This window comes from Platichthys flesus, chromosome 19, assembly GCF_949316205.1.
Source record: "Platichthys flesus chromosome 19, fPlaFle2.1, whole genome shotgun sequence".
Classification (NCBI taxonomy): Eukaryota; Metazoa; Chordata; class Actinopteri; order Pleuronectiformes; family Pleuronectidae; genus Platichthys; species Platichthys flesus.
The window spans coordinates 12,759,532-12,781,084 of NC_084963.1; the positions used below are offsets into that span (position 1 = coordinate 12,759,532).

At 41.8% G+C, this 21,553-nt stretch overlaps 2 protein-coding genes across 5 annotated transcripts; both read left to right on the plus strand.

Annotated features, from left to right (window-relative positions):
• Nucleotides 1–1,245: 1,245 nt before the first annotated feature.
• On the plus strand, nt 1,246–6,620 carry LOC133974972 (guanine nucleotide-binding protein subunit alpha-11-like). Of its 2 annotated transcripts, XM_062412804.1 has the most exons (7): nt 1,246–1,551; nt 3,916–4,100; nt 4,277–4,431; nt 4,510–4,638; nt 4,762–4,891; nt 5,001–5,154; nt 5,827–6,620. In XM_062412804.1, the coding sequence occupies exons 1-7, from the start codon at nt 1,431–1,433 to the stop codon at nt 6,015–6,017; spliced, it is 1,065 nt and encodes a 354-aa protein (XP_062268788.1). In that variant the 5' UTR covers nt 1,246–1,430; the 3' UTR covers nt 6,018–6,620. The 2 variants fall into 2 exon arrangements, with proteins under 2 accessions (XP_062268788.1, XP_062268787.1); XM_062412803.1 differs by lacking the exon at nt 1,246–1,551 and having other exon boundaries at nt 1,603–4,100; nt 5,827–6,616.
• Nucleotides 6,621–6,674: 54 nt separating this feature from the next.
• prune2 (prune homolog 2 with BCH domain) lies at nt 6,675–21,492 on the plus strand. 3 transcript variants are annotated; one of them, XM_062412808.1, is made up of 12 exons: nt 6,702–6,772; nt 8,690–8,893; nt 10,568–10,633; nt 10,739–10,939; nt 11,851–12,027; nt 15,585–15,687; nt 18,357–18,488; nt 18,602–18,688; nt 19,226–19,324; nt 19,413–19,451; nt 19,892–19,948; nt 20,074–21,492. In XM_062412808.1, the coding sequence occupies exons 3-12, from the start codon at nt 10,579–10,581 to the stop codon at nt 20,105–20,107; spliced, it is 984 nt and encodes a 327-aa protein (XP_062268792.1). In that variant the 5' UTR covers nt 6,702–6,772; nt 8,690–8,893; nt 10,568–10,578; the 3' UTR covers nt 20,108–21,492. The 3 variants fall into 3 exon arrangements, with proteins under 3 accessions (XP_062268793.1, XP_062268792.1, XP_062268791.1); XM_062412809.1 differs by lacking the exon at nt 8,690–8,893 and having other exon boundaries at nt 6,675–6,772; XM_062412807.1 differs by lacking the exon at nt 6,702–6,772 and having other exon boundaries at nt 6,782–8,893.
• The last annotated feature ends 61 nt before the right edge of the window (nt 21,493–21,553 follow it).

Sequence of the window (21,553 nt, forward strand, 5' to 3'; positions counted from 1 at the left end):
TATTATTTTGTCTGTAGAATGTCAGAAAATAAGAATTTATAGAGATAATCCTCATATTCAAGAATCTTTTGAAATGCTTGATTATAAATGAATCAAAAGATTATATTGATATCAAAATACAGAAGTTACCCATACGTGTATGTAGCATTTGGAGCTCTAATAGCTTTGGCTAACAAGGCATGGTAAACAATAGTATTGGTATCGGTAATACAAGCAGCATTATGTTATAACACTATTGATAGTTTTGTCATGGATGCATGTTTGTGGTCTGCACACCACTGCAACCCAAACATTTGAGTGAACACAGTGAACAATGTCCTGAGTATTTTCTGTTTTAAATCAAGGAATTGTTTTTTTTTTATTTGCTATAAAAAGAGTTAAGCCAAAGTTGTTCTCATTTGAAAAGCTTGTTGTAACCTTTTGTCTTTGTTGCACGAGAATTGCCTTAACGAGTCATTTAACTCCGGTCGTGGTCCCTCTAGTGGTAGCACGTCACCCTGCTGCAGTGATTTACAGGTGCACCACATAGACTGTGTAAAAGAAAAAACAACCACCCATCTCCACTTCCTCCCACTATCCAGAACTGAAGCCAAAACCTTGCAGGTACAAACGCTGCCATCTTGCACATTTGGAGTCAGAGTCTGGGCAGTAGAGATCGGGGCCTGGAGCCGATGTGTGGCTTTTACAGACAGTCTATGGTGCAGGGGGGAGTTAAAAACGGTGTTCATCCTATCTGGTTTATCCGCAGTGAAGATTTTATAGTCAATGTTTTGCACAAAATGAAACTGAACCCGCCTGTCAATTTAGTGTTAATTATTATTGAGCATATTGCCTCTCAAAACGGCTCTGCACGTTCTCAGGCAAGTTACAGTAGACAGGCCAAGCGTTAAGTCCATAAGATGATGGGTTGGTGAGCGTTCAACAGACAGACACAAAGACAAACAGACAGACGCTTGTGGAATAACAAGGCGTCATTATACAGACTTTATCTCAGCACCCTTAACTCTGTCTAACTTCCAGAGTTCCTGCTCCATCATGTTTCTTCCCCTCCTGCCTCATTGAGGGGTAAAGAGTGTCACATTCAGAGGGACATGGGCGTATGTGCACCTGTAAGTAGATACACATGATCTGACCACACACACACACATACACTTGCATTGCCTCCGAATGAGAACCGGCCCAACCTCCCTCCTCCTCCTCCTCCTCCTCGTCCCGTGCACAGCAGGAATGTGAAATGCACCTGAACTCGTTCCTGCAGGAGGAAGAGTGAGTACAGTATGTCGCCAACCAGCCAATCCACCTGTTCCGGGACATGAGCTCCCCTGGCAGGACTGAGGAAGACCATTATCCATTCATTCCTGTAACTCCACTTCCCCTGTGGCGTTGGTTGATCATAAAAAACTAAAGCAGCCGGTCGAAGTTGGACAACAATGGACGAGTGCTGCATGTCTGCCGAGGACGCAGAGAGACAGAGGATACACAGAGCAATAGAGCAGCAGCTCCGTCGTGATAAGAGAGAGTCTCACCGGGAGTTTAAGCTGCTGCTGTTAGGTGAGTGTGAGTAGAGGTTAGTGGTGATTACCCATGTTCACTGTGTGCCAGATCTTTTGTAGAAACACATGTTTACCCACTGCCATTCTTAACAGTGACAATCCAAATGATTCAATACAAAGACACGATTAGAACAACATTTATTTCCATGTAAAATGAGTAATATCATATTGATTTTGTACTTTACGATCACAGCCAGGTCACTGTAACTATCAAATATTACATTTGACTCTTAATCGGTCAACATTATGCTGAAAAGTGAAAAAATACACCTTGTTATATGTACACTGTTTCCAATGTGACATATAAGTCACATCATTATATAACAGAAACCAACTTGTTTAAGCGGACCTTCCTGTAATGATGATTCATTCACATGGCATTGTGATTTGATGACACATAAAATCCGCCCAACTCTATTTAGTTTGTTACTATGTGAAGTTGCTGTTGTTTTTTAAGAGTTTAAATGTACTATAAATATTTAATACATTTGGTTAGTATTTGTATTTTTTTCTTTAAAAAACAACCTGTTTTTAACAATTTGTGTTATAGCTGCAACCTCTGGTTTTTTAAAATGAAAAAAAAATGAAAATAATTTTTAGTTACAATCCTAACATTTCTTAGTGCTGCTTTGAGCTGACTGAATGCTAACAACGGCATGATAATAAGCTCACAATGACTATGCTAACATGCTAATGTTAAGGGGAATAAGGTTTGCCATGTTCACCATCTTACTTAAGTATATCAGACACTGTTTTATTATTATAAGTATAAAAGGTCAAATTGTTTTCATTAAAGGTAGATGGCGCTAGATTATAAAGGAAACAATCATCAATACCTCGGTAATTAAGTTTGAAGGGACCGTATCTGCCTGTGCCAAATTTCATCAAAACTCAACAAAGTCAAAGTATTGTCAAAGGATTCATCTTTTGGTCACAGAGAAAATCTGTTCAAAGATTTCAGGGAAATTCCTCAAATAATTGTTGAGATACTTAACCCCATAACTAAAAGTGCCATCCTCTGGGGGCCACGATCCACCTAAAGGTTTGTTTTTATTGTTTGCAGATTGCGACTAACTATCTCTTTATTTATTTAAAATATTTTGAGTTGAATGTATCAATTCAACAGGGAGGACGAAGGTATTTGGATCAATAGATAGCGAGGCTATGGTTTTGTGTGCACTGTTCCTTTAAAGCACTTGCAGGTTATCCTTTGCATTCTTCAAATAGTTGGTGCAACCCTGATGAGTCAGCGGCTTGATAATCTTCATAGTTTTTTCTCCCCTGATTCAAATCAAACTTGACTGCCTGCATTTTTTTCCGGAGGTTTCTTTGTCAAAGCCAAATATGTCGACAACACAGTGAATACAGGCTTTTGTTTTTTTAGCTTCGTCTGAATTGTCAAGATGCATTTGCCAAACTAAGTCAGGTATGTTAAAAGTGCAGAACTTGAAAGAGAGAACAATACGGGGCAGAGCAGCATTCTGACAACCGGGGAGATGAGTAAACACATTATGAAATGTATAACAGCTCACAATAGCTCCAGTTAGGGCCTGTTTTCTTCATCAGAACTATCAAAACAGCCGCACTTATAAAGAGTCGAACTGTTGACTATGTTGGAAACAATACACCAGACATGAAGGACTTTGTTTAAAGGTCAGGGCTACTTTAAACTTCAACTTGAGTTAGACTGGTTGGAGAACAATATCCTTCTGTAAAGGTCAGTCTAATGGTTAACATTTTTAAGCATTTCAGGTGGCGAGCTGACACTCTTATCGAGAGTATAATTTACAACCAGTGGGCAGGAAGCAGTTCACTGTTCCAGTCAAGGACACATGGCTGTTGATTGACGTGTTGACTTGGCCAGGATCGAATGTTCCCTGCAGACTAAAAAAATCTAATACACAACAACGCACTCATGTTAAATTCACATTGTTTATTTTTTAATTTATTTTAACCCTAACCCTAACCCTAACCCAAAGTTATGTTTTAAGGAAAAACTACCTAATGGACTACCTTTAAAGATGGTGGAAGGATGGGATCTGGGTCAGAGAAGGACCCATTCAATTTTGGTGCCGATCCAGATCAGAGGACTGTTGGGCCCCTTAGGAATGAGTGGTTTCTGAAACTTGATTCCAAGTAATTACCCACTAATCCGTGCATCCACTGATGCGCGCATACACACCTCTGTGCCTGAGGGTGGGGGGGACTATTGCAACCTGTGAAACCACAGCCTGTTCCCATTTTGTTTTGCTGCATCTGATTGGTGTTCCGATAATATATTTCTCAGTGCATGTCACAGTTTCACATATTTCGGGCTTTTCTTTTAATCTTATTGTTCATCTCATCCACCTAATATGCTCAGGGACTGGTGAAAGTGGGAAGAGCACTTTCATCAAACAGATGAGGATCATCCATGGCAGTGGATACAGTGAAGCCGACAGGAGGGGTTTCACCAGGCTTGTGCTTCAGAACATTGTCACAGCCATCCAGGCTCTGATCCATGCCATGAAGACGTTACAGGTTGACTACATCGACGCGCACAACACTGTGAGAAACCTTACACGTTCAAAAAATAAATACACTAATGATAATTCTTTTGTAACGTTTTATGAAACTCGGTTTGTCACTTGCGCTGCACTCACACACTAACACCTTGTGTTACTGCTCGTGGGCATGCACAGCACAGCACATAACAACGTTTGTGTGGATTTATTGTGTGTCAGATCTGCGCGGACAAGCTGAGCAAAGTGGAGGCAGCCATGGTGTGTGCCCTGGAGCCTTGGCAGGTGGATGCCATAAGGAACGTGTGGAATGACCACAGTGTTCAAAGGTGCTACGACCGCAGGAGGGAATTCCAGTTATCTGACTCTGCCAAATAGTAAGAGTCTTATATTATAAAATATCTGATCATTTATACAAACCCAAGGATGTGATCCATTGTTTGTTCACTTTTCAGTTACCTGAGCGACTTGGACAGAATCACAAGCCCGTTTTACATCCCGACCCTGCAGGACATCTTGAGGGTCAGGGTCCCCACCACAGGCATCATAGAGTATCCCTTTGACCTTTCCAAAGCTATCTTCAGGTAGCCTGCTGCATTTTATCACCTGCCACAGCAAAAAATGATTGGTCTTCTGAGCCAAGCTACACAATGTAGAGATTTAAGGAACGATTCATTTAATAATCAAGGTTCGATGATATTCCATAGGATGGTGGATGTGGGTGGTCAGCGTTCAGAGCGGAAGAAATGGATCCACTGTTTTGAAAATGTCACATCCATCATTTTCCTGGCAGCCCTCAGCGAGTATGATCAAGTGCTTTATGAAAATCCCGATGAAGTAAGCTCACATCAACATTTTGCTTAGTGGTGGTCCAAAATATTTCCACATTGTCCGATCTGTGGACCCGTCTTTGTTGTCTGAAGATTATCTTTCCCCATTTCCCTAGAATCGACTGAGAGAAAGCCTCGCCTTGTTCAAGACCCTTCTTTCATACCCTTGGTTCCAAGAGTCCTCCACCATCCTCTTCCTGAACAAAACAGACCTGCTCGAAGAGAAAATCTCGCAATCCCATTTGGCGACTTACTTCCCAAACTACAAAGGTAAAGCATGCTCTGCTCTGTCACTTCCTGTTTACTCTTGAGTGGACTGTTATTTGGCCTCTGCCACTTCATCTATATTTTTGTGTTCTATACAAAAAGAAGCATTTTGAAGATGACCCCGTAGTTTTATCTAACTTTATTCAAGACGAAGATTGTCAATGCGAGAGCAGATTATGTAATGCTTTCACTCAAAACCCTGCACTCGCACCTTAGTAGCCCCTGCTTGTGCTTCGATTATCTCTGCTTACGCTTAAAATGTGTGCTTGCACTCAGATTAAATGTTGTTTTCCTGTTCTCCCATCCCAAACGAATGCCACTTGTAGTGTTGATAAGTGAAATTTGGAATTCCTTCAAATTTGGCACAAATTTAGACTCATTGATTGATTATTTATGGATTTGGGCGTCAAATATGAGTCTGTTTGTCATGAGTTCCTCGGCAACAATTACTTGCGGACATGGTTGTCATATTTATCGATAATGAAAATAATTGTAACAGCAGTAATTATGAGTGTGAAATCTCATGATAAAAACATTTTCTGTGGCATATACTATACTTTGTGGTAATAACCATCTGAAATGTCTCTTTCCTGTTCGATATAGGGTTTACTCTCTAATGTTAGTTATATGTGGATTGAAGGAGTGACAATTTTTTTACCTTGTCTGTGCTCTCAGGGCGTAGGAATGATGCTGACTCTGCCAAAAAGTTCATCCTGCAAATGTACAAGGAGAATCACAGTGGACATGGGAAACACCTTTACACGCACTACACCTGTGCCACGGACACCGAAAACATCCGTATCGTCTTCAAAGACGTCAAAGACATGCTCTTCAGAGATAACCTGAACAAGTTCAACCTCGAATAAAAGAGGTCAAGGGACAAAGTGATTTCTTTCACCCTTAGGAACAAGAAAGTCACATGTTGTAACATGCGCTAATGGACATTTTTTCTTTGATGTGCTGTTGGCCCACAGACAGCACTGTCAGGTAACATGTTCCTGTCAGTACTGTAAAACACAGACAGTGTGTGTCTGTGCCCTGGAGGGACACCTGCAGCGTTGGTTAATGTTTCTACAGAGGTGCTACAAATCCTTCCTATTCTTACGTTATTCTCTGAGAATCAGCCAATGGTAACAAACCGGTTTGACAGAGTCTGATTCATCAAGAATTGAAGCCACTCTGCATTGCTACATTGGGAGGTGCAAAAAAAAGGATTGTCTACTGAGAAGTTCAGTGTCTTAAGTTTTATTTATACTTTTTATGTGTGTAACAACAACCAAAAGCATGTAGGCTGTGGAATGATTCTTCACTATCAGTCACCTAATAAATCTTAAACCAAATACATGTTTTTAAACAAACCAAATTCTGTGCTGTTCCTCTGTCAATTTGCACCTTTTTATATTTTTGAGGATAAAATACTTAAATGAAAGAAGAAAACACCCGTAGGATCGTGTGATACTGTCGCCGCAGGCTGTTCATTTGGACACCTCCTGTCTGCGCCCGAGCTCCAGGCGTGGCCACAACGAAGCTGTGGTAACAACCTTTGTACCAAACAATAGTCGACAGTGTGCAAAGGTCTGCTCTCTGCCTTCCTGTCTCTACCTGTTGGAGTCGAACCGTGGTAAGTGAAAAGAGGCATTCAGCGAGGTTCGACCTGTGCAGATAAGAAAACAATGCCTGTTTCCACGTGGAAGCTGTGCAAGTGCTATTGATTTGATCTGCTTTGCGGCTATAGTTGGATTGTTCAAGGATTGAAAGTTCAGTGCTCATTCAGAATATAAAGGGGCCATTTGAAATTGTCTTATAGACGTCGGAGGGGCAGGCATGATGTATTTGCTTTGGATCAGTCACTGTTTTCTCACCAGCGAAACAAAGCCTGTGAATATTATCAGGACATGGAGCGGACAATGTTCTCATTTCTGATTGTTATTGCTCTGTCTTACGACCTGAGGGGTAATAAAACCCTGTGGCCGCAAATTCAGGCTCACAAATCTACTGTAAGGATTTACAGTTTTTCTCCATTGCTTTGGCTCATTTCATGAAACAGAAATGACATTCTCAGAGCTCTAAGTGCAGTGAAAATAGCCCATATGGTTCAGCACAACTACATAGATCACCTTCAAAAGGTCATATCTCACCCAAAACAGTTAACTCAAGTTTCAAAACCAAATCATTTTCTCATATAAATAGTCAGTGCCCCCAAAATGAAAATTTCCTTCTCGTTTGCTGCGGCTCATCTCTCAAAATAACATAGATGGTTCAGCAAATCTCCATAGCACACCTGCAAAAGGTCATATCTCTCCCAAAACAGCCAACTCATCAGTCAAAACTAAATCCTTTTCTCATACAAATAGTCAGTGCCCCCAAAATGAAAAGTCCCTTTGGCATTGTTTAAACACTACAGGTCAAAATGTTTAGATGTTTTGTCAGTATGGCAGTGGACCATAGAAATATCCCTCATGTGCACATTTCAATCTTGGCTCAGTCCTTGAATGGTCACTGAATGGTTACAGTAGATGTTTTCTTTCCAGAATACTATGTGTATCAAACAGAAAAAAGATTTATTCAAGGTTTCACATAAAATATGTTTATTGAACTCATACTGCCATGGGAATTGATACAATAATTGTCATACATCATGCTTAAAGTAACAGAAATCGGTACAGCACAATATACTGTCAAACAATAAGCACATCAAAACTAAAATTTGGCTTGGTGAGATATGACCTTTTGAAGGTGATCCATGTAGTTGTGCTGAACCATATGGGCTATTTTGCCAATTGCACTTAGAGCTCTGAGAATGTCATTTCTGTTTCGTGAGATGAGCCAAGGCAATTGAGAAAAACTGTAAACTTACTGTGCGATTGGTGATCAGATGTGTGAAACTCAACCTTGATTACTAAACTTCTAGTTGCACCTGAAAATGAAGCCGATGATCAAAGATGTCCTTATTACAGTATATACCATGATGTTTTTCATGGTATTATGTGCCTGTACGATTTTGACAGTGGAGTGAACTATTGTGCAGGTGATGATGTACACAATGAAATTATGCCAACATGTTCTGCAGAGAACGACCACTTGACTGAGAAGCGACAGTCAGTTTTGACCAACAATATATATTCAATTGGTAATTGGGCTAACTGAAGGCAATTGTACCTAACCATTTGCAAAGGTGTGCTAAATCATTTGAAATTTGTGCAAGCTGTTGGAAATTGTACTTGTCATTGCAAGGATGTGCTAATTCAATTGCAATTTGATTAAAGGAATGAGATATTCCAATCTGTTGTGAACAAGTGCCCAGTGGTTATGAGGTTTGCACGTGTTGTTTTGAGAATGTCATTTCTGTTTCGTGAAATGAGCCAAAGCAATGGAGAAAAACTGTAACAGCAGCTCCACGTGGGTATTAATAACACAATTACACCTAAACACAAACCCACACACACACACAGCTTATCTACTTCAGTCCCAGAAGCATTCACGCATAAACCCGCCATCCTACTCCCCCCCTCCCATTCTGTTGCACTGCCTGAGGAAGCCGCTGCACGCCGTGGTAGCAGGTGATCGCCCTTATTTGGTGATGGCCCAGATCATGTGACCAGAAAATGGTGGAAGCTGTGATGTGTTTGTAAGCTGAGCATCTCCATCGAGAGGCTGGGGGAGCAGGAAATAGGCAGGGAACTGGGAGCCACGTCCATGCTCTGAGACGCAGGAGGACACACAATCCCGAGCCCCGGCAGTGGTGAGTAGATGGTTTTTGCTCGGTGAAGATGGAGAAAGATGGAGGGGTATGTTGTTTTTTTCCCCCCTCCTCACAGCCGGCAGACAGGAAGAGAGAGAGGGAGGAAGGGAGGGGCTGCTGTCACCAGCACTGTGGTCCTGTGCTGTGCTGTGCTGTGGATGCGAGGCAGCAGCATCCTCCATGGAGGATGCTCAGAACAGATGAAGCTGCTTGTGTTATTCTGCAATGTACCAGTGTGTGTCTGTGCCAGTGTGTGCTGATTATCTCTCTGTATATGTGTGAGGAGGTGTGCACGTGCTGTACAGGTTTCTATGAATGGTCAGCACGATAGTCAAATCCACTGTACAGGGATTCAACACTCAGCGTTTTGCTCTCGCAATCTGCAAATGCAATCACATTTTCCCAGTTCCGGGCCGAGTGCATCGAGGAGCTTCTCTTCCTTCATGCACGTGACTCTCTGAGAATTTGCATCTCTGCCCAGTCTGTGCTCAGGGAGGCGTGCAGTCATTCGATTTGAGTCAGCACTAGAACAAAAAAGGAAAAAAAGAACAGGCAGTGAGGGGACGGGGGGCGCGAGCTCATCATGATGTAACAGCAACCCCCCCCCCCACCACCACCACCACCACCACCACCACCACAACCACCACCAAAGGCACACACACGTAAACACACCACTTCCAGCATCCTCCCCCTTCCTCCAGTTTGAATGGGAGGTTTATTCACAGAGGAAGATTTTTCTCATATCTCTCACCCCTCCCCCCATTATTTGTCTCCCCCATTCACCTCACCATTCTTGTTCAGACAAGTGGAATAAATGTCTTCTATTTGAACACAAGCTGGTGTTTCAAAGCTTTGTATAGTTGGACCAGTTCAGGAGTTTTCTAGGCTGATCTTGATGTTGACATTTGCGAAAACAGGATACAGGTATATTGACAAATAGTCTGTGTGTTACACAATACAAAGAAATAAAATTGATATGGACGTATCTATGGATATATCAGATACTTTATCTGCCATGGCCTATTTTTTGGCAGAAGTAGTAAATATTTACACGTACATATTTACCTTATAATAAATACGTTGTACAGTTCTGATCGCTGGCTGTGGCTCAGCAGGTTGGGATAATCATATATAGATGCACTGTACGAATGTGTGTGTATGCATGTGTGAATGTCATTCGTAGAGTAGACTAAAAATATAAATTCAGTAAATGTAGTCTTCCATTTAAATAGTTTATCATATTGTGCTTTGTGCAGATGCAGAGAAATGATCCGGTTATTTTGACTAAATAAGGTTTTATGTGATTGACACCATATATTTCTTAAATACAACAGGAAGACTTTCTTACTTTTATTTATTTACTGCTTTATCACATTTTCATGGAAATAAACAATATAAACTAAAGTATTTTCCTGTAGTTGAGGATTGAGGAAGTATTCAGATCCTTACTTGAAATAAAATTAGCAATACGCTGCTGCTATATAAAATAATCAATAACAATTAACAGTCGTGCAACAGAATTTATTGACGTATCTACCTCAAACTAAAATCGGAATAATGCTCTTGTTTGTAAATCACTATGTAGAGGAAGCACAGGCAGTGGATTATGTAAGTGGTGGTTGCTGTGGTTTTATCATAAGAGTCCAATTACTAACTGTCAATATGTCCTCGCAGGTCCTCTGGGGATGGACCTAGCATCAGAGAGTAAAATGAACTCTGAAGCGGGCGAAGGCCGACCAGGTGAATGTGACTCCACCAGCAAACCAACAGTTACTCACATAGAATAACCTGTGACATCTTAAAGTAAATAACTGCTTTTATGGGCTCTGTTTCCCCCCCCCGAAGTGCCTCCTACCTCTCTTCCCCTACAAGGAGGCCCGACCCAGAGGAAGAAGCTCTCCGCCCCTCGCATCAGCCTTTCACTGGACCAGAGCGAGGATGACTTGGGGGAAACGCCAGACGATCTCGACATCAACGTCGATGACCTCGACACTCCTGATGAGGGGGACTACCTCGACTACACGGACCATGAAACGGACTGGGAAGGTGGGTTATTCAGAATGTAGTCAATATCAGACTGATCCCAATACAGTCCCTGTTCATTCTGATCCTGGAGGAGGCGAGATGCTCCTAAATGTTTCCCAGGTGTCTCTTCTTTACATGTCCACCGCCAAAGGAGCTTACGTTTCCTTCACCATCTATTTCTGTTCAATTTTGGTGCAGATCTGGATTAGGGGTCGAATCCAAGAATTCTTTTTTTTCCCCTTTTTTTTTAAACGCCCTGAGATAGGCTGTTTTGCTAGTTGTTTTTTTTCTCAGAGAGTAATTCATTGATCTTGATAAGTGTGTGCATTTTAGTGCAGATTTAAATAAAATCTGAATGTAGTGAATTTAATTCTAATTCTAGATTTGTCCATAAAATGTCAAAAAGATTCCACAGCATCTTCCCACAGTCCAAAGTGGCTTTATCAAATGTCATGTTTCCAAAAAATCCCAAACCCTAAGATGTTCAGTATTTAATTATACATGTATAAGAGAAACAGGAATTCCTCTAATTCAAGAAGATTGGACCAGAGGATGTTTGGTATTCATTCCTCTGGGACTTTTCGGCTCTACTGAATACCATTCTATTTTAATATTATTTTGTATCCATCATGATGGAGCCTATAATTTAAGTAGATTTTTTGAAGAAGACACATTTTGACATGTCACAGGAGGAAAGGCATTTTAACAATAAACAGAATGATAGCTGGGTCGCATTTTGCGGCCTCAGTTTCAGGGTCCTCGTGTTGTTCATCCTGCTCACGGTCACGCTACTGTGGTTTACTGGGGCACTTGAATATAACAGAGCCCTCCCTAATAACACAAGGAACAACTGAGCTTATGTTCAGAAAATGTCTGCTCCTGAAAAGGCCTCCAACACACAGTATTTGCTCTTTTGTCCTCTCCCATATCAGACCCGAATGCTGCCAGCAGGACTGGGACCAGTGAGCCTTATGAATCCATCCCGACGTACAGCGCAGAGGAGGAGCGCCACGACGGGAAGCTGTGGAGGACGGTCGTCATCGGGGAGCAGGAGCACCGCATCAACATGAAGATCATTGAGCCCTACATGAGAGTCATCTCCCACGGAGGTGAATATTAAAGAGCTGATTCAGCACCATGACTTTGGGGGTTATGTCCCAATACTGGCTAAAGTAATGACACTTCACTGGTTGACTATCAAAACCCCAAGTCAACACTGTGCATTGCTATGGTCTAGTGCAGCATAAGGCAGAGGGAGTGGCAGCTTTGCCGGATTTATCGCTGTTGTTATCGACAAGCAGGTTACACTAAAGTTACCGACATGCAGCAAGAAAAAGAGATGGAAACAAACAACAACAGATTCTCGACTAAAAACAACATTTTGGAAATATTTTCCTGGAGCAGAGAAGCAAGCAACATATGTCAGGCTGCCCTAAAGTAAATAATCTATAGCAGCGCTATAACTATCTTAAGCGTTACCTGCGAACAGCTAACGCTAGCAGCAGCAAAGTCGGAGAGGAGAAGCGCCAACAGAGTGGACAAGGAAGGCAGACGACAATCTGATAATTCTCAGAACGTCATATCGCCAACCGAAATACTGAATCCTTTTTAGTACTACGAAATACTAAAACGCAGTAGTCGCGACTGGTTTAGTTAGAGAAGATGTTAACATTTAAAGTTTGTATTTAAACAACTATGTTCAGATGGAGAAGGTCTGGGTTGAACAAGCTGGTATCTGATTTGTCCCCAGCAGTCCCCAGTAACCATCAGTTTTTTTTACACAGGATTTTGCGTCTCAGGCAACACGCTGGCTGGGGCTGTATTAGATGCTCATTTACATTCTTTTAAATCACTTTTAATTACAGCTGACCTAAAAATAACTTAATACCAGTCCATAATCTAGAAAAATATATTACTCTTAATTGTACAACTGAAAATACACTATACATACATTAGGCACCTATAATACATAAAACATAATTATTGAGTTTAGGTTCAATGGGAATTCATTCAAGACATTTTTAGTATAACATTAAAAAACATTAGGTTAGGCGACAGTGCATTAATAATGTATTACTATCAGTGTGTTCAACTGTAAAAGTGACCTGCAGTAAATGAGTTGCAGCAAGTGAAGACCAGCTGCTGAACCCTGAGGCTGTACCACAGCTGCTGCACAAAGAGCTGTTCACCTGTTTCTTCAAAATTCCCGGAGTGGAGCGTCAGTTGTCGTTGCTGTAGTCAAGGATGTAGTGATTGAGAACAATCACTTGTGTTGACACCGCCGCTGCTACAGAGCCAAATTCAACACTGCACTTCCTTGGGCCCTTCACAATAGACATACCTTGTGTGAAGCTGATAAGATTAATGGTTCTCGGAATACGTGTTCCGCATACAGACAGCCGATGATTTTAAATGGTTGAGTGGCTCTGTAGGTTATCTGATCAAGCAGGTTACTCACCACAGGAAGTGAAAACAAAGGAGCTGTTTGCCGGTTTATTCAAATTGTAATATTATTAAAAGCACTGCCGCTCAAAATCACACCAAATTGACATTGCCCTCCCTTTGATCCTAAAAGAAACTAAACAAACAGACAGTCAGAGAGAGAGACAGACAGACAGACAGACATAGAGAGAGAGACAGACAGACAGACAGACAGACAGACAGACAGACAGACAGACAGACAGACAGACAGACAGACAGACAGACAGACAGACAGACAGACAGACATAGAGAGAGAGACAGAGAGACAGAGAGACAAAGAGACAGAGAGAAGAGACAGACACAGACACAGACACAGACACAGGTACAGACACATAGACAGACAGACAGACAGACAGACATACAGACAAACAGATATAGAGAGAGAGACAGAGGGACATTGAGAAAAAGAGACAAAGAGACAGAGAGAAGAGGCATACACAGACACAGACACAGACAGACAGACAGACAGACAGACAGACAGACCGACAGACAGACAGACAGACAGACAGACAGACAGAAAGACAGACAGACTTATTAAGATTTCTCCAGGTCTCAGTTTTAGTTTTTCAGTCGGCCTCAATATCGGAGTCAGGGCAGGAGACCATTATAGAGGTCATAATCTCTGCTGCACTGCCTGTATCACAACCATCTATTGTGCGGGAGCTGGAGAACGAATTAGCAGAGTGACGTTGATCAGTTTTGAAATGCCTGATCTCAACCTTGAGCTGGAGCCAAGTGAAAATGTACTAATACAGGCTGCAGTGGAGGAGAGGCGCTGAGTTTTACATCGCACGATGGTCACCAGAGAGCGAGCTGCACGGAGAGAAGCATTTTTATCTTCTTTTTTTCACACATCAACTGAACATTAGTACAACAGGACTCAGGTTGAAAACCGTGAAAGTGGCCACTTGACAATAACACACCCCGTGCGTCTAATGGGGGGTGGAGGTTGCTGACCGAAACCACTCACTGCTCACTGAATGAAAATCCATTCTCCCATAGTGGGTGCCAGGGTTCATGGTTTGTGTGCAAAGATGATCTGATCTCAACCCAGCATGTTGAACAGTGTTCTTCACCACCGCCACCACCATCATCTTCATCATCATCATCATCTAAACACCAGAGCTGCAGTTTAAGATAATTTTCCCTATATCTATTTCTGCCATTAGCTTTTTTAATTAATCAGTGAATCAATCAAATGTCAGAAAATAGTGCATTAATCTCCATTAGAATTTCCCACAGCCCAAGGTGACGTCTTCAAATATCAATTCATAACAATAAGACCACATAATCATGATTTAGTATCTTTTAATGTATCACCTATCTGCCTTAACATAGAGGGACCTGGGTCTGACTCTCTACCATACAAAAATATCCCTAGGAGGAACGTGACTATCTTGCACATTTGGAGACAAAGTTACACTGTAGCGATCGGGGGATGGAGCTGTAGTATCGAAATCCTGCCGATACCTAGAAAAAGAACGATCTAAAATGTATCATTTCCATCACATTATTTGAAGTTTTCTGTTCAGCCCATGCCCTCTGCGCTAACATGGAGGAGGCAGGGTTGATGAAGTATACTGCAGCCAGTCACTAGGGGCGATCCAGACGCTTTGGCTTCACTTTTAGGAAGCTATTATGTCCTCCAACTTTACATCTGGACCATAAAGAGTCACAACATATTAGTTTCACAGGCAGGGGCCCCATCTTTCTCTCGGTGGGGCCCACTACAACCCAAGGGCCAATGGCCTACGCCCCAGTAAGCCTGTGCCTCAAGAAAACCCTGACCATATTACCATTACTGATGTAAATCAGACACTATAATCATTGTATGTAGCACAGTTTCCCCCCACTGTGCTCTGTGCTGTGGGCTTAAGTGTAACAGGAGACGTCTGTTACTGAACAGTGAACATCAGCAGCTCTGTCTCAGATACAGGACCCTCTGTCTGAGTGACACCGAACCTGCCGATGGATGAGCTGGTGAATTATCTGAAACGTGGGGAGAGGAAGCAGGACAGAGAGACAGTCAGATACAAGAGACGCAGATAAACACAAAGAAAAAAGTGAAAAACAAGGGAACAATCAACTTAGGAGGCTGTGCTAATTAATGCTAAGCTTTCACCAAGAATTGTTGGATCAACTTGACTCTCATTCCTTTTAATTTTATGTTTTTTTCTTAATCAAGGCTACTATGCCAATGGAGTGAACGCCATCATCGTGTTTGCTGCCTGTTTCCTGCCAGACAGCGACAGAGAGGAGTACCATGAAATAATGGAGAACCTCTTCCTGTGAGTAACATCTTCCAAACACCAGCATTTACTCTTACATGAAGCAACATGCCACCAATGCTACTGCAGTTCATCCTGTAGGGAACATGAATGCTCCAAACTGCATCACGATCAAAGTCCCATTGGTAGAGATATCTTATGAAAGCCACACATGTGATCATCAGGGTGATGCTACAGAAATGTCAGGGGACACGTCAGTTAGGATTCATTCTCTGGGGACCATGACTGTCTTATCGAAATCAACTAGAAGGTGTAGAAAAATATCATTGTAAACTGACAAGACTTATGTGCTTGTGTGGCTAATGGGGTGTGAGCTGGGACTTTGGTGACCCTCTGACTTGTTTGTTAATGTGTTTGTTTGTTTGAAAGCAGGATTACACATAAACTACAGAACAGATTACCATGAAAATAGGCAGAAGGGGTCAGGAGAGAACACATAACGTTTTGATGTGGATTCGGATCGGGGGCTGACCCAGGAATCGTTTTTCTCTTTCTTTCACATTGTGAGACAGGGCGTTTTTAAAAGTTTTTGTTGATTATCTTCACCATCTTGGTTTAGGTAACAGATATTTATGTGTATGTGTGCAATCCGGTACAGATCCAAATACAATTTTGGATCTAAGTGAATTTAATATGGTTTCATAAGAGGACTGTTTGGCCTTTATGGAGATATGCATGCTACTGAGTGCCCTTCTAGTATTGGTCATCCCTGGTTTAGAAACGAATATAAGACAATATCCCAGTATCTTGAGAATCCTGGATATACTACCTGGAGTTCTCTGATAGAAACTAGGATCCTGTGGTGAGTGAAAACCTTATTCAGTGTTTCTGTAGTGGCTGCAATGGAAGCCAAAAGAAAACTGCAGGCACCCGATCAGGAACCAGCACTCTGTTATGATCATATGCAAAAAGATACAAAGAACCTGTTCAATTGTTCCATTTAAACACTATATCCGGAAAATAATCCAAATCACCTGGGAAACTGCGACATGTTTGCACTAGGTTTTAATTTCATAGTTTCCATGGAACAGAGATCCAAATACCTGCAAAACAAACAGCATTCATCCTGACCTCAAGCTGATTTTAGTGATGATGATTATCCAATCTTTTGAAGATGGTGATTCATGATATGTCAACAATAACAGTTTAATTTATACAAACCAATATAAGGAAACATTAAAAGTTGCATTTTATTCTTAAAATCATTTTGTGAATCTGGAACGCAGCCGGATTTTCCTTTAACCAGCCCCGGCTCCTCCGTGCAAGGGAAGCTGTGTAAATAAAGCGACAGAAATAAAGTGATAATTGAGCCTGTTTGCTGAGACCTCCCATGCTGATGTCTTCACTGTTGTGCTGGCACAGATGCATTGCATGCTTGGACAGTGTCGTTGGGATCCCACGGGCTGTTCTGAGAAAGATATCGAGTAAGCTGGCGTATCCAAGAGTTTTTGGATAGGAATGAAAGGAGGTAAACCGTAGTGTCTGCAGTTTCTGCTGCCAGATGGCTTGAGGTGTGAATACGTGCGAGGAGGAGTAACTATTCGAGGTGGTGAACAGTGTGCGGCTCCTGTCAGTGGGAGATAATCACAATAGTCACGAAACAGAGTGGATGTTGGTTGGTAAGCTGCAGAATGACATTAGATCGGGAAGAGAGGAGAGTCAGGCTGAGCCTACAAACTCGGGGGTTATTTAGGAAATCAGGAGGACTGTGGAAGCTGAGGATATTTTCAGAATTGACAAAGTTCCCTGCTGATTGAGAAGAATGAGAAAAAGGTGGAGGGGGGTGAGGAGAGAATCGAGAAAGAGATAATGGTTTCTCTTGGCCTGAATCAGAGAATTGGATTTTAAAAGGGTAGAAGTCTGATTGAGCTGCGGAAATTGATGCAGGGAAGGAAAATAAAACGAAGGAATTCAAACCAAAAGAGTTAATCCACGAAGCCTTGTTTGTAACCATTTCTCATAGTTGATATCAGGCGGCAAGATCTCTTGTATCCTCATAATGATGGCTTTAAACTCACATTCCCTGCCCAATATTGTAACATACATAATGTTAAAGACATATAGTGACATTTATTATGTTTAATTTACATGATAATATGAAACGTTTTCCACTGTGATATGGTAAAAGGTTATATTTTCCTCACTACACAAGAGGGTGTCCAAGTTGATATGCACTAGCTAATCAGGGTAGTGTTTGTCATTTAAAATAGCTGTTTTTGTTTGTTGTAGTATTCTCATTTCCGGAGCCATGAATATAAATACTTTCGTCATTCTACTGGTGTGGCTCTACAGTGGTAATCAATAGATACCTCAACATTTTGTGTAGATATTCAGGGTCCCCAGATCACAAGCCCTAAGAAAAAGCTTTCCTCCAGTGCCACCATGAGGCTGACATGTTCGATTTTGAAGCTGACATTGAATTGCCTTTATGATCAAATACAAATGTTGTAGACACGCATGCTCCCCCCAGGATGAATTTAGCTTTTGTACATGCAAATAATTAGTAGTTATAATTATCACTCAATAAAATAGTTGACTTGTAAAAGGTGGAGGACATTTGGGACAAATGTGGGTCAGTCAGAAATAATTTACTAGTTTGGAGTCAGGGTCACGGTCATGGTCAGTGAACTGTGAAGAATTTCACCCTGTGGGTGTTTGTGTGTCTTCAGCTATGTGATCAGCACCCTGGAGCTGATGGTGGCGGAGGACTACATGATCGTGTACCTGAATGGAGCCACACCCCACAGAAGAATGCCTGGCCTCGGTTGGTTGAAGAAGTGCTATCAGATGATTGATAGAAGGTCAGACCTGCTTCTCCTTCACCTGCTACGTGATGAAAACAAGATTTCATGAGAGATAACAGACGCTCACGACACTTGAGGCTCCTATCATGTGACATGTTGTGTTGTTTCAGGCTCAGGAAGAATTTGAAATCCTTCATTATTCTCCATCCATCCTGGTTCATCAGGACCATTCTAGCAGTTACCAAGCCCTTCATCAGGTAAAACTCATCCCGTCTGAAATATCTTAATAACTCTTTTATATATCGCCATGAGGATGAATTTTACTGACCTGTATGATCCCATGACTTTTCCTCTGTTCCAACTTGAGGTAAACATTTTAGCTTTTTAAGGGAAATGTCTGAACAACTCTTGGATGATTCGCCATGAAATTTGTTTCGAACCATAATCTATATATATAAAAATGGACGACAAGTCTCCTCTTCCTCCCACTACCCAGAAAGAGGACAAAATAGCCATATTTGGAGCAGGAATCTGCGCACATATCGGTAATATGTGTGATAAGAAATATGTTGAAAGGCAAAAAACGTAAGTGTAAAGTCAAATTAATGAACTTTTCATTTGGTGGAATCATCTGGTTAAAGTAATATTCCTCAGATTTAAAGCAGATTTCTTTCGCCGTGCTTTTCTTGTTTGTGAGCTTATGTAAACTTTTATGCGTGTGTGTCTGTGTGTGACTGTGTGTGTCTGTGTGTGACTGTGTGTGACTGTGTGTGTGCATTTTGCTATTTACCCAGTGCCAAGTTCAGCAGTAAGATAAAGTACGTGAACAGTTTGGACGAGCTTCAGGAACTCATCCCCATGGATTGCATCCAGATCCCAGAGTGCATCATTAGGTGAGTCCACGCCCGTCTCCTCCGAGCCCGAGCTGTCGCTTTTAAACGCCTTTTATATTCATCTTGTCATCTGAACTCTCACCTCCAGACTCGACAAGGAACTGAAGGCAGCATCGGAGAACTCAAAGTAAGCACCGACTCTCCTGCCTCTCGTTACTGCCCTCTGCGGAGACAGGGGCCCCAGTCTCAGGTTTTTTCCTCAGAGCTCATTTATCAGACGCCACACTCTCAGCTCCTGCTGGACGACTTGCATTGGATTTGGCCACGGTTGCAATTACAAGTAAAAAAGAGACAGCAGAAAAAAGTTGCTAAAGATGCTAAATGCATTGCTTTCATCTCATTTATCATTACAGCAAAATAAATGAGCCCGTCCTTATTGCGGAGAGATCTATAACCCTGATAATGAATGCAGGATCAAAGCTGTGGAATTACACACTAATCTCTTGCTGACTAATTGTCCACTGAATCATATACCGCACGTGTCTCCACATTCACAGTGTACCAGGGCATTGCAACGATAAATCCTGCTCTAACAACCTCTCCATTTTTGTTCTCCTTTCTATCAAGAGTGAATATTTTCCTGCAGGGATCGGAGCCAGCGGCGGCAGCAGCGGGCAGAACCGAGTAAGTCCTCTGAGACGTTTTAGATCACACGTGGGAGAGAAACGGCCTTGTGTCAGCGGTGTGTCACTCATACATAAACACCGCCCGTCTTTAATGTCTCTGTTTTGTTCTGTCATCTCACCCAGCCGAGCAAACGCAGCCGGTGCCAGCAGCTCTTAAACCCACACATCCTCAACGGACGGGTCACCTTGGTGTTCAGGAAACACTGTCGTACGGCTGGAGCTGGAAAAGCAGAGGGTTGTTAAGCTAGTGTGTGTGTGTGTGTGTGTGTCTGTGTTTGTCAATTACACATCAGGGTTGAATATGAAATCTCACCTCACAATAGTTAACACGCAGATGTCATTCTGTCAGGCTGCTGCAGCGTCTTCTGTCCCTTACATCTGCTGTTCAGAGAACTATAGAGTCAGTGTGACGCTTGGCGGCGCCTACAGAGTAGCATCGGTGTTCACGGTAGGTTAGGAAATGCAATTTACACCAGGCAGTGCACCGTGCAGATCCATTTCTAGAGACTAAAGTGTCATAGTTGTGTGCATGAGAAGCAGCGAGGCAATAATAGTCGCCCTTTACTGGTTCCACAGTATCACCACTTCAGATTCAACTTGTGCGTCAGCAATCTACAATAAAAGCACACGGGGACACCGTAAAGACCTTGTGCCATAAATGACCAAATTATTGCTTTTCAGCAAGTCAAAACCTCTGTCTTAACACTAATGCTCTAAAACTGAAGAATATAATTAAAAATAGATATTTTAACTGAAGAGTTTAACTGAAACCAAGTAGGAGGAAATTAAATATACAATGAAGTTATCCGTGCAATGTGAGAATATATCTTTAAAGCCATGTTCTCTTGCCAGTGTGTGTGTGTTTTTTATTGGATCAAATTAGGGTCAACAAAACTGTTTTTGTGCTTGTGCAATAAAACTGTTTTGTGGCAGTATAAATTATGAGTAGGTTTGATTCACACTTGTGCTGGGATGTTTTTTAACTGGTTTCACAAAATCTGAGGGACGGCCGCACAAGTTACCAATCTATGCATGTGACCCTGTAGTTACAGCTAAAAAATCTGGACCCTATTTTACTCTTAAGCCAATCAGCACCATTCCCACTGACCAACCAATCAGAACGTTGCCCATTGACCATCTTTGTGACCATGTTGAATTCAGTAGCCCACCTGTGTCTCAGAGGAGTCCACCTCATGTCCCAATCAGAGACAAAAGGAGAATGTTGTACACCTGCAGTGTTATTTCCAAAGCAAAAAGTATCAGTGGCCCTCATTTGATCCATGTGTTTACAGTCGGTTCATAACTGGGAATAATCTTCTCCCGGATCTAATGAAAATAAAAGATGGGGTCTCTGTAAAGCACAATATCATCTATATACATGTGTGTGTGCATTTGTACATCAGTGCATGTCCCCACATAGATAACCGATGGTCCTCTTATCAATGAGTCCTATTATGGTGTAGTAATGAGGATGTGCAGACAAATTATGGATCACTGTCTAGTCATTCAATAAAATGGACTTAAGTCTGAATTATGTTTAAATGAGTGACTCTGTTTCCACCTTGTGATGTCATGAAGTTTATTGGTATAGCACCATTCATAT